The 13,438-nt window shown below is 40.4% G+C and overlaps 1 protein-coding gene across 2 annotated transcripts in view; it reads right to left on the minus strand.

Moving 5' to 3' along the window:
* Positions 1-13,438, minus strand: part of DGCR8 (DGCR8 microprocessor complex subunit) — a 42,077-nt gene that overhangs the window by 5,151 nt on the left and 23,488 nt on the right. For both annotated transcript variants that reach the window (XM_024197095.3, XM_024197094.3), the window contains exons 7-13: positions 10,666-10,767; positions 7,701-7,799; positions 5,484-5,566; positions 2,420-2,520; positions 1,764-1,870; positions 1,392-1,519; positions 777-890 (exon numbers count right to left, since the gene is read on the minus strand). In XM_024197095.3, the coding sequence (XP_024052863.2) occupies positions 777-890; positions 1,392-1,519; positions 1,764-1,870; positions 2,420-2,520; positions 5,484-5,566; positions 7,701-7,799; positions 10,666-10,767 (734 nt within the window). The remainder of the gene's footprint in view (positions 1-776; positions 891-1,391; positions 1,520-1,763; positions 1,871-2,419; positions 2,521-5,483; positions 5,567-7,700; positions 7,800-10,665; positions 10,768-13,438) is intronic.

Below are 13,438 nucleotides of genomic sequence, written 5' to 3' on the forward strand. Positions count from 1 at the left end.
GGGGGGGGGGAGGTTTGAGGGCAAGGGGCAGTCTGGGTGCAAGGGTGGGGGTCCAGATGCAGGGGGTAAGGTTTGGGGTGTGTGTGTGTGTGTGTGTGTGTGTGTGTGTGTGTGTGTGGTGGGGGCTGAGGGCAAGGGGCAGTCTGGGTGCAAGGGTGGGGGTCCAGATGCAGGGTGCTGGGAGACTCAGTAGGGGGTCTGGGTGGGAAGGGTGTTCAAATGCACAGGGACTGGGTGGACAGAGGAGCAGCTCCCATTAGTGACCCCCTCCCCCCACAGCTGCGGAGCAATGGGGGCGGAAAGGGGGGGGGCCTGGAGCTTCCTGCAACTGGGGGTGGGGAGGGGGTCTGACCTGGGAAATCCCCCCCCCCCCTCCACAGCCCAGCTTGGACTAGCAGCTCAGTGCAGGGTAGGAGCCACCGACTGGGGCATCCCTAGACTCCCCCCCACAATTTACCTTTCTGTTGGCTGCTCCGGGCGCCCAAAACAACATGCCAGCAGGGGCACGTGACCGCTCTTGCGGATTCTCTTTGCTTCCCTGTCAGAAGTCATTTTTCTCCAGGGAAGCAAAGAAATCTGCAGGGGATAGGAATTCTGCATGCATGTAGTGGCGCAGAATTCCTCCAGCAGTAAAATTCTAATTTTGAGTGTCTAGCCTTCACTAAGGTACTGTAGAAAACAGATTCAGAACACTAAAAATAAACTAAATTTGTTCTGTGTTCTGGCCCTACAATACAATTTTTACATGTTTTAAGAAGTCTGCAGTATGTACTCACCCTTTCTTGTGCCAACTTTTTCATTTCTTCCTGTAACTTGTTCAGGATGTGTAGATTTGGCTTGTTCTTTTTGGCATACTGCTGAAGTTCTATCACACTTTTATCAGAGGTTTCCTGCACAATAGGACCGTAAGTTGTAGCAGGAAAAAAAGTTACAAAAAAAAAAAAAAAGCAGTCTCTTGTGTATTTTTTAAAATAGTCACACCTTTCAGAATTTAAGCAGGGTAGATTTTCTTCCCCCCACTCCTCTTTAAGTGAAAAGGTACATGCAATGAGTCAACTGTGTATTAGTTGCGAAAAACTGGTTTTAACATTTTAGCCTATAGCAAACACGTGAGCTTGAGAAAACGTTGCATCTCTAAAAGAGTGCTGACCTTATGTCATGATGATAGCAAGAGTCAATTAATTCAGAAAGCAGAATATCCTTTAGGGTTACTTATCAATATAGATAAGTAACATGTGCTGAATAAGAGTGTTAGGGCTAGAAAGCTATGCCAAGAAAAGGAAGGGAATGAGGAGTTTTTGTTTTTATCATTTTTAACTGCTCAGTATCACAACAGAAAAAAGCAACTTTTTACAGGGTAGGTTACAAAACAACCACAAAATCATGTTTACCTGTTTGACCATCTTGCTATTCTCTCTACCATACATACGCAATAAAGAGCCCCAGTTTTTCACATGCGGGTGCAGGAGCTGTAGGATTTTCTGAGAAGCTAGTTGTTTCCCAACTCTCTTGTTCTTACCTGTACAAATGATAACCAACACACAATCATCACACTAGAACATTATGTATGTGTATACATAAAAACTACATTAAGGGAATCAATGAACTAATATATTCCTAATTCTCTTCAAGATGTATACACTGAAGGATGGAATAAGCATGTACCAACAAAATACTCGTGCAAGATAAGTGTTGAGGAGGGCAGGAAAAAGAAGAAGAATTTGTAAGCAAGCACAGGAAGTAAAACCAAGAACAGTACTTACACCAGCCTCGCACTGTGTGCTTGCCACAAGTCATGACATATTCACTCTTCTGATTTTTACCAGGAATCACTTCAAACTTGATAGATGTGTCACCCATTCCATGGTTTCTTAAGCAGAAAAACTCAATATTGTAAGGGTCAACCAAGTAAGTTGCATAGAAAGACAAACTGAACTGAACAATCTGAGGTCAACATAATTGAATCTGGACTTAAAGTACAGTAAATTTCAATTAAAAATTAAGCAAGCTAACAGGGAGTCTCATTTTCTGTGCCAGTAACTTGACTGTACTGCTTTGCAAAAAATCAACATTACCGCCTCTCAACTGACAGACAAAAATAAATACAAAATTCTAAGGACCAGATCCTACCCTTATAAAGGGGGAGCAGCAAGGCACAATGCTGCAGCATGTACACTGGTGCAAACCATAGCTAAACAGCAGTTCATGTCTCTGTAGAGTCATAGCAGGCGGAGTAAGTGGGCAGCCACACAGATATTCACAAGTGCTGGAAAGGCATACCGTCCTGCTGGTGCCACAATAGGAGTAGATGAAGAAAGAAACAGAGGGACTCTTGTACCCTTCCCATTTTAGTGCATCTAACAAACAGCAGAATTTGCCCCTCAGTAACTTTTTTAGTATGGTTATGATGTGATCCTACCTTTTAAGGCACTCATGGAGAATCTGATATGGAGACAACAGTCCAGCTTTACTGGTCAGTTCATATACCCGTGAGTCCTCAATACTGATATGGTTAAAATACTACAAAAGAATTGAGAGATGTTCTTCAGCTACTGGTCAAGCAAGGACAATACTGAAAGTTTCCTACTTCTCAATTTCTTCTATATTTACATTTGTAAACAAATTACGTTTTACATTTTTCATCACAGAGCATTTTAAACTGCACATTAGATCTCTATTATTAGAATTACTGCGTTGGCTCTATTTTAGCAAGCAATGCTACAGACCATTTCCTTCACATTCCAATATACAATGAGAAAAATTTACTCGTTCCTCTACTGTATATTAGAAAGAGCTTCTGACCTTATTCTTTTAAGCTCCTCCAGTTCCACAAAACATGTAATTCTCAGTTCTACTTATTGGAATTTCATATATAATGAAAACATTGTTGCCTAATACAATGAAACTCTCAACTGTGATTTAATGCTTTTATATTACATTTTAAAAAAAATCTTTGGGCTGTCCACCATAGTAAAATAAAAGCTTCCCCAACTCCCATACTTATTACTTCAATCTGCAGAGTGGTGGTGTCTCAGTTTCTCTTTCTAGGTAGCCAGTTCTGTTTAGGGTTTTTCAGGGCAAAAACAAAGGGCTCAATAATGACTGTTCTTTAATTTCCACTCATGATTTACTGTGTATTTATTGAAAGTACTCAATTAGGCAGATATTTAAATTTTAAATAATATTTTCTCTACTTTAATCAAATAGCCCTGGTGTCATTCCTCCAAACCACTTCTCTAGTACTTTCCACGATTTCGGGTTTGTAGCCCAAAGTTTCAGCTTGAGGTTGGAGATTTATTAGCCTCTTACAGTGAAGAGCTACTATCCACTTTCTATTATATGAACAAGTCCAGAGAGTTCAGGCTCAGAAAACTCCAGCAAAGTGTTCCTTCTAGTGTGAATCCTGGTCTTATTCTAAATCAGTATCTGACGCCGATTATTTCAAGACTGGACAAACATTTTTTAGGGATAGTTTAAGAATAATGAGCTCAATCCCCCCAGGAATGATATAGAAGGGCAGACTAGAACAGTGACTCCCAAACATGTGGGCCACCAGCACACTCTGGTGGTCCATAAAGAGCTGGCTCTCCTTGTTTTCAGCTATTTCTACAGATATTTGAGGTGCTCTTTGCAATGCAGAGCTTGGAGGCTTGCAGAAACTGCTAAAAACAAGAAAGAGTGCAAACAGGATCCAGCCTCAGGGAATGGAACCACTAGCATATGAGGAATTATGCCCGGGACCCAAGGCAGGCCAACAATTTCTAGTGAAGCAATTGAAAAATCAAGTGGCTGGGCAGTATATATATGCAAGTGACAGGAGACCCAGGAAACGGGGAAAAAGGCAGGGGAAGAAAAACAAATATGAGGGGAAATGAATTTAAGAGCAAAATTCGACAGTGATTAACCTTTGATCACATTAAAAGATACATTAAATATTCTAATTTAATCATATTGTTGCAAGCAATTGCTGTAGTTGCCACAATGTTGTTATGCAATCATGGCTAAAAAAGGAGTCCTAACAATCTCTCTCTATCAAGCAATGGTCTACACTGAAAGAGTTTGGAAACTCCGGGACTAGTTAATCCACAAGAAGTTGCTGCCAATGCTGTACTGGTTAAAATAGCCAAGTCTAAATAGTGATCTACCTCTAAGCTACTATTAAAAGGTTTTATGTAAATTTTTATTTGTGCGGTTGCTTGCACTTCCATGGGCTGGGCTTGAACCCCGTGGATAGGGCTAATTGGGAGAGTTAAGGGACAAAATAGACTTGGCAACTGAAATCTGGTCTCTTTCTGAAGTTTCTACACAGTTTATTTATCCAAGGTGTTTTTCAGCAACTCTAAGCCTGTGAAAAAAGTCAAACATATTAATAATGATCATTTTCACAAATCATCAAGAGGACAAGGAAAAAAGACCTCATCCCTACTAAGTCTCTCTCACCCAAAATTTGTTTACCATGGTAGTATTAGATTGGATTGCTTCCCCACCCAATTCCAAGCACCATGTATTTGATAATATAAGAAAAAAATCACAAGTATTGACAGTTTCTTTCTGAAAACATGAGGGATTCTCCTTCAGTAATTAGAACAGCACTTTGTAATGCTGAAGGAGAAAACAAAACAAAACATACAACCAAACAAAATACTGTGCAGTGTTCAGGGCTGGAAAAATCCAATTCCCCATGACAAATCCCAATCAGAGCCAAGTCATCAGTTTCTGCAGAATTTAAGTTTTCATTCACAGCCTTCCAAATGTGAAACAAATTTAAGAGGATTCTGTGTTGTCTTATGAAGTCGGCAAACTAATGGCTTCAATTTGCCATTTTGCTATTGCTTCGCTTAAATTAACCAATGTTGAAATTTCACATCTGCTATTCAGAGGCTTGTGTACAGCAGTAAAATTGTCAAGGATGTCAGCTTCATGATGCTGCTCAGGAACTTTATTAGCAACACCAGAGGCAGCACTAAAAAGTTACTCACAGGTAAGGAAAGCCTCACAAAATGGAGACTAGGGAGGGGATTGAGTAACAGAGACCTGCTTCGTTTTGTATCAACCAGGAGACTCTGGTCAAAGGAATAAAGCTGCCAACTTTGTCATTTTTAGCAGCTGAAGCAGATTTGGGGTGAACTTCAAAATGTATCAGAACTGATATGAAAGAAGATCAGAGGTCTCCTTTTCCCCCCACCAAGCAGGCTCTAAAGACAATACTGTGGTAGAAATCCCAGCAGCCAAGGCTCGGAGAGATCTGCATTTCCTACAAGGTATTGATGCTGGATCTTGCTAGAGAGAACCCTCCACCCTCTATCACTTTTTGGCTACTAGGTAGTTACTACAAATTTCAAGCCTTTAAACTAAAATCTTCCATCTGAATGGGAAATTGATACTACCACTATGTAGTCAGCATTCACATATCCTCTGCCTTTTGGCATCTAATGCTTTTTAAATTAAGATATTTTATATCAGAAGGTCAAGTTAATTTATACCTCAAGTTCTTCACTGTCTTTGGGCTTTTCCTCAGAGGTCTGTTTAACAAAGTCAGGAATGAGGATTTCCAGTGTAGCTCGCGCTGTGGGAAACGATTTAATGTCTTGGTTACATTTACTATATACAAAGATATGTTTATGACAAGGAAACATCACTTCTTTCGAGAACAGAGGTCCTCAAAGTGTGGGGCATGCCCCCCTAGAGGACGCAGAGGACCATGGGATGCGGGGAGTGGCAGGGCCCAGGCTAGCCCCCACAGGGGTGGGAAGGAAGCCCCACCCATCCCATCCCTTTCCCACCCCCAGCTCTGCTCCGGTCCTGCCTCCAGCCGCGTACCTGGCTCCCGCCCCTGCACCCTGGCTGTGGCTCTGCCCCCAGCCTCAGTCCCAGTCCCACTCCCAGCCTTGGCCCCTTTACCCCTGTCCGCATCCCCTCCTCCACCCCCGAGCCACGGTCCTGGCCCCAAGGGGCTGCAGACAGAGGTAAGGGGGGGGCCACAACCCTCAAAAGTTTGGGGGCTGCTGTTCTAGAATGAAAGATTCTCAGAGCTGCAGTTCACAGATAAGTAAACTGCTTTCTACATTGTAATGAGGCTTGGTGGAATTGGATTTTTTTTTAAGAATAATTTCAATATAGATAATATGCATGTTTATTTTTAAAGCATTTTTTCCATTTTTATCAATTTAAATGTCCACAGTTGTTAGTAACTATGGGGAGCTCTGTCATTAAATAATTGTCTGTAGACATACAGATTCAAAGAGTTAAAGCTTTATAACCGTTAACAGATGAATTGTCAACATCACATCAACATATACAAGGTAAATATCCTTAAATCAAACTCTAAGAAGTTCTGAAGCAGCATTTTTTTTAACTGTCTAAATGTAAATTTTTATCATTGATGGAAATTTTCTTAGTTGGTTTGTGCATGTACGGTGAAATTGACATTTACCAATAAAAATCTAATCCTTCCAAGCCTCTATGTAGCATACAATTTATTAAGTACAGAGTCTCTGAACACAGACTTATTTAAGGAAGTGTATTTAAGCTTACTGACTGAGTCAACATTGAAAGACTCATCACTATTAAGCTGTACACTCACCCCTGAACAATTGCTGCTGGCAAAAGCCTAAGTCACAAGATTAAACACTTTCAAAAGTGCTTAAGTTCTATTTTCAAAAGTGACATAAAAGACCAAGTTCCACTGACAGTCAACAGGACTAAGGCCACGTCTACACTTAAAAGATTTTGCCAGCTATGATGGTTAGAAGTGTGATGCTTTTACGATAGCAATGCCAGAAAAAACCCAAGTACAGGTGCAGTGATACCAGCAAAAAGTGCTTTTGCAAGTATAGCTTATTTCATTTGCCAAACCAGTCTAAGCTATATCAACAAAAGCATATTTTGCTCGTATAACTGCATCTGCATTAGGAGGATTTGTTCGTATAGCTCTAAAGTTGGCATGGCTTCAAATTGTAGCCAAGGCCTTAGGTTCCTAAATCACTTAGGCACTCTTTAAAATATACCTTGTCTTTATGCTGAGCCCTTAAGCCAGAGTTTGAAAGCAGCAAGCCTCCAAAACATTCAAATCTAGGAATGGGTACAAAGTTCTAAGGTATCCATGCCCCAGCCCATGCAGAGATTTATTACCGAACAGAGTCAACATCTTAAACAACTGAAAGCAAATAAGGAGCAAATGGTATTATTCCAGTTTCCAAAGCCTAAGTTCCATATGGCTTACACTACCAAGCAAGACTGCTTTTATTACCAAGCAACAAGATCAAAATGACCAGAGAATTTCACAGAAGGCCAAGAATTGGGTAATTATATTTTACCTTTCACATTTATATGTTCACCCTTTATGATCTTAAATCTCATGAAATCTTATGGCTTTTCTAGAAATAGAGAATTACTTCATATCTGCGGATTAAAGATCCAAGATTAGTATTTATGTTAGTGTCTGACGTTTATCCAGGGTTTCTAAATCCCACAGTTAGTTGCTTGAGACAGGATTCATTGTAAATTTAATAGTGTTCCCCAGATCAATTGTTAACCATTTTCTACCAAAAAATATACACAAATACATCTCTCAGTAGAGTATTGAAAAAAAGCTTAATTTAATCCTACTCATTGCTGTTAACCAATCATCTCCAAAGCAGAGGTACAAGCAGGCAAGCATAGCAATTCAATGGCTGGTACTTAGGAAGTATGTATGTTACCAGCTTTATTCTTGGCGAGTTTTTTGCTGCTTGCAGTTCCTGCCCCATAAGTCACTCCATCAATAATCACTGAGGCTCCAAAAGGCTCACTTGGGTTCTCTTAATGTGGGAGAGAAAAGCTTTTCAAAATTCCAATCTTTTAAATATAAACACACATTAAAAACATACACTAAAAATAAAACCATCAAGAATATGAGAATGCCCCATACTTGGATATTTGTTTTCTCCTTCATCTGAACCTCAAGAGATCTGAAAAATAACTTCTTCCTCGCAGGGGTTCTCAAACTGTGGGTCGTGACCCCATTTTAATGAGGTTGCCAAGGCTGGCTTAGACTCGCTGGGGCTCAGGGCCAAAGCCCAAGCCCCATCGCCCGGGGCCAAAGCCGAAACCCTTGGGCTTCAGCCCTGGGCGGTGGGGCCCTTAGGCTTTGACTTTGCCCCCCTCTCCCTCACCAGGGGCAGTGAGGCTTACGTTATGGTCCCCCTACCTGGGGTGGTGGGGCTTGGGCAGGCTCAGGCTTCGCCCCCACCCTGTGTCACATAATAATTTTTGTTGTCAGAAGGGGGTCACCGTGCAATGAAGTCTGAGAATCCCTGCTCTAGAGAATAGCAATCACTGCTCACCCATTTATGTACAAAACACATGAATCTTTTCTCAGAAGGGACATCTCAACCATGAAATCATCACTATCTCATGTACTTGTTCAAAATTAAAGTACTGTGATTGTATTACATTGTGAGCAGTTTTTTTTTTTTTTGGAATTTCTGTCAACATTAAGGTTTTAATTCCAGATGATGTTTTGGAGTCACTTACAGAGTGTTCTAACACAAAAACTAAGCATTTTATAGTGAAGCATAGTATCAAAGTGCTTTTTGAAGAACTAGAGCTCCCAAATTGTAAAAGGTAGGTATGTAACATAATTACACTTTTTTATTTGTTACCTGGATGCTGAATATCAGATCTTAAATTTTATAATCTGATACTGCAATATAAATCCAATAGGATTAACACAATGGGTGAGAGAAGAAAAGGGTCTTATTTCAACAAACATGATCTAGCAGCTGAATGGCTTGTTTATGTGCCCACCACACAGCTGGAAAGGCATGAATTCTTTCTCCAATATACATGTGATGAAATGGATAAAAGCAGAGGAGAGGAAGTTGTGTATGCCTTTGGGTAAGGCTGACTGGAGTGTGGCTGGATGAAGCAAGGAAAACCTGGAAGATATCTGCAGAAGAGGTAGATGGTTTTGGTATAATAAATTGTGATCTGCTAATTATGTGTCATTTTTAGGTTGCATTTGTTAGATAATGTAATTTAACTCATTCAACCCCAACCCTTATCTCTAAGGTTGAATCCTAAGGACAGTTGCTCCCCTGGATCTTTGTTCTACTGGGAGCCTCTCATACGACAGATAAACCCAGCAGGAAGTTTAAAGACTCAGCCAGGAGCTATTAGGATATGGTCCATCACCTTAGGGTAATTTGATGCTCCCCCCCCCCCCCCCCCATGTACTTATTTAGATTTAAAATTATAAAATAAGATGCCCATGCAAAAAATGCTCCTGGCACGCCAATACTGTCACTAATTATACAATATAATGAAATCCCAGGAGCTGTGAAATAATAATTCCAATAGGAACTCAGTCAGACAGCCACCTACAGAATTCATTCCATCCATTTTGGGAAGCATATAGTTAATCTTTACACTCTTTCTATTCTTATTAACTGGATGGAAACTTTATAATCTATACCTAACCAACTTTATTTTTTCCTCTCCGTATTGGAAAAAACGAAATTATAATTCCAGCAACTGCCTGAGGAGTTAACGGACACTAAGTATAGATCCATTTACCACACGACAGTGGTCATTTTCAGTATCCAGTCACATATTTTCAGGGATCAATTTGTATGTATACAATTATAATTTTACCAGATTTATGGAGGAACCCCAGGCCATAATGACAAGACTGATACCAATCAACTTCAGCATGAAATGCGAGAGCTGTAATGAAGATATTTGAACTTTGGACTAGTCAAAGTCAATCTAATTTTTGTGAGCAATAAAATTCAAACTAACTTTTAAAAGTTACTAAGGCTATCCCAGCATAAATGTGTGTTGTGTGTAATATAATATATTAAGCGAAACCTTACAATTCTAGAGGTATGTCGACACAGGGATAAAAAACCCACAGTTGGCCTGGGTCAGTTGATTCAGGTTCATGTGGCTCAAGCTGCAGGCTAAAAAATTGCTGTGTAGATGTTTGGGCTTTGGCTGGAGCCCAAATATCTACACAACAATTTTTCAGCCCACAGCCTGAGCTCCACGAACGTGAGTCAGTTGACCCAGGCCAGCCACAGTGGTTCTGCAGGTCTTTTATCCCTGTACAGATGCACCTTAAGAAGCATTTCCTAATTAAAAGGTCTACATTAACTTTAGTATAAAGCCATTTTGGAAACAATTTGTGTTTATTTTTTAAAAAGTATTCTTTTAACACTAGTCAGTTCAATAATAGAGCATGACATGCTATTCAATTACCAGCAAATCAAATCTTCTGGGTACTAAGTGACGTGAGTAAAATAATCAAACTCTACCCTTATGACTAATAGTGTCAGACAGTAAAAGTTATCATTACCACATTTCAATGGGGCTTCCTTTTAGAAGGAAGTCAAATTAATAAATTACCTAAATCAGTTTTCATTTCAGAGTATTTTTCCAGCTCAGGGGTACATAGTAACACTGCTTTTGTAGTGCACGCACACACACCTGGGTAAGGGAGAGGTAAAAGGAGGCAGAAGATTATGCTACTTTTGTTGTACAAACTAGTATTTGGCCCACAGTATACTCTCAAGATGCTTAGTAGGAAAGTCTCCATTTCTTGCTGCTTTTCAGAATACCCAAGCATTAAAATAAGTATCACTGAACAAAAGTATTGTGCTGAAGTTAGAATTCATGCAGACTTACCACATTCAAAGAAATTGTAAACAGGGCGGACCTTTAGGACTCGCTGCATATATTCATGCAGTATGCAAACTTCAGACTTCCCATTGGGATTAATAACAAACTCTGGGAAAATAAAGTCATTTAATTTAATTAATTCCAGGCTTTTGAAAAACTGTCTACAAAAAAAACCCCAACTGCAAGCTGAGATTAAAAATGCCCTGCTTATCAATCATTTATTCAAATGCATGAAACTAAATATTATGATAAATGCAGTTTACTCAAACATGGATTACTAAAACCCCAGAGTCCATTTTTAAAGGCTTTTAAAACAATTACTAAGAAAATAAATCTCAAGTTCTGAGAAGACTGAAAAATACAATAATTATTGTAACATGCCCTATTAAATACTCACTTTTCTGCAACCACTGAGGTTTCCTGACATCCAATCATAGAACCACAGAAATGTAGGGATGGAAGGGACCTTGAGAAGTCATCAAGTCCAGCCCCCTGCGCTGTGGCAGGACCAAGTAAACCTAGACTATCCTTGAAAGGGGTTTGCCCAATTTGTTTTTAAAAGCTTTCAATGATGGGGACTCCACGATGTCCTCTAGAAAGCTATTCCATAGCTTAACTAGCCTTATAGTTAGAAAGTTTTTCCTAATATCTAACCTAAATCTCTCTTGCTGCAGATTAAGCCCATTACTTCTTGTCCTACCTTCAGTGAACTTGGAGAACAACTGATCACGGTTCTCTTTATAAACAGCCCTTAACATATTGGAAGACTTATGTTGCCCCTCAGTCGTCTCTTCTCAACACTAAACATGCAGTTTTTTCAACCTTTCCTCATAGGTCAGGTTTTCTAAACCTTTTATCATTTTTATCCTCTGGACTCTTTCCAATCTGTCCACATCCTTCCTAAATTGTGGTGCCCATAATTGGACATAACACTCCAGCTGAGGCCTCACCAGTGCAGAGCAGAGTGGGACAATTACCTCTTGTTTCTTCCATACAACACTCCTGTTAATACATCCCAGAATCAGATTAGCCTTTTTGCAACTGCATCACACTGACGACTCATTCAGTTTGTGGTCCACTATAACCCCCAGATCCTTTTCAGCAGTACTACCACCTAGATGGTTATATTCCCCATTTTGTAATTGTGCATTTGATTTTTCCTTCCTATCAGACTTAACACTTCAAACGACCACAGAGAAGTTATCTTCTCATAGCAACATAAAATGGGTTATGTAGGAATCCATTCCTTTCCCTGGTGGGCGTAGGCTTCAAATCCAACTCACAAAGGTGAAAAGAGCTTGTCCTACCCCAGAGAAATGTGCCTGCAAGATCTGCCAGGTCCAACTGGACGACTGCACTTATTCCCATGGGAAGAAGCAGAATATTTCTCCACATTGGAGAGAATTGTTTGCTGGACACGAAAGACAAAATACACTATCCCTGAACTATCCTAGAAAGGGAGATCACATTTGATTCTAGCCCCCCCAAAAAAGACTTTTGTTTGTTAATCATCCCCTGAAACAAAGGAACTGCTTCATTTATACCCACTGAAGCGAACTGCTTTAGTGTCACCACCATGAAGGGACTGTTTGTTTAATCATTCTAGAGCTAGATAAACTATATTTTACTAGAAAACAATGACAGTATTACAATAAATAAAAGGCAGAAGGAACAGACAACCATCTACAGAAAGTCTGAGCAATAAAGAAATCCTGTTAACCTGACACAAGCATGGTGCCCTGGTATTTTTTTGGGATGTGAAGCCTGCCAAATTAAGATGTCAAGATGACGACAGAGCACCACAATGGCCAAGGATTCTGAGACCAATCAAATTAGGATTTAGAAGGATTGGATCCAACTCTTAAAGGGATACGCTAGTTGATTTTTTAAAAAATAATTTCAGAAAGTTCAAGTTTCTCATAAAGCGCACACACACACAGGCTTGTTGTTTTTCTTTTTTTTTTTTTAAATGTTTTCTCTGCTCCTCTGCTGATGTTTGTAATATTTTTTTCAGCAAGTTGAAAGTAGGTGGACCCAAAAAGCAATATGTACACACACTCACGCCAGTTCTCCACATCTGCTTTAAGTGCATAGGCCTGCCTTATGCCTATTCAGTTTCAGCTTTGCTGCTGCAATTACTAGTAAACACCCTTTTTCAGGTTCTTAGAAGACCATGCATAAGCTCTACCCTGTGCAGTACATGCATGCTGTCACCACACTAATGCAAGAGACGTTCGGATATAACTAACTAGACAAAGTGCTGTCAAATACACAAAGCAAACAGTTTTCTCTTGATGGGAGAAAGGAATGATGACTGGAACACTGCTCTGGATCAAGGAGTCAAAATGGGCACTTGGGGGGTACTGGGCGAGGGCTTGTGGACTGGCCAAACCTCCGCTCCAACTACTTCCTCCTATGGGATCTATGTCCATATCTGGGGTAGTCCTGCTGTCTCGGGGGGACGGAAAGGCTGCCTAAATGCACTGTGGACAATACTGCTGCTGCTGACCACCAACATAATGGCCCCTCTGCACTGCCGGCATGTACACCCCCAAAGATCATAGGGTAGCCCAGGAGTCCTTGAAGGAGTGCAGAGTCTCATCAGCCTTGTCCGTAAACAGTGCTGGACATCAAAGGGCAAATCCTCTATGTCCTACTGCACTTTGGGAGCAATACCCAAATTCTGCAGTCAGAAAACCCTTCTCATGGTCATTGCCAAGACCATCACGGGACCACTAACTTGTGGGTGTTCTCCTTCATGAACTCCGCTTAGATACCT

Source organism: Terrapene carolina, unplaced genomic scaffold (genome assembly GCF_002925995.2).
Source record: "Terrapene carolina triunguis isolate 2854851 unplaced genomic scaffold, T_m_triunguis-2.0 Scaffold234, whole genome shotgun sequence".
Lineage (NCBI taxonomy): Eukaryota > Metazoa > Chordata > Testudines > Emydidae > Terrapene > Terrapene triunguis.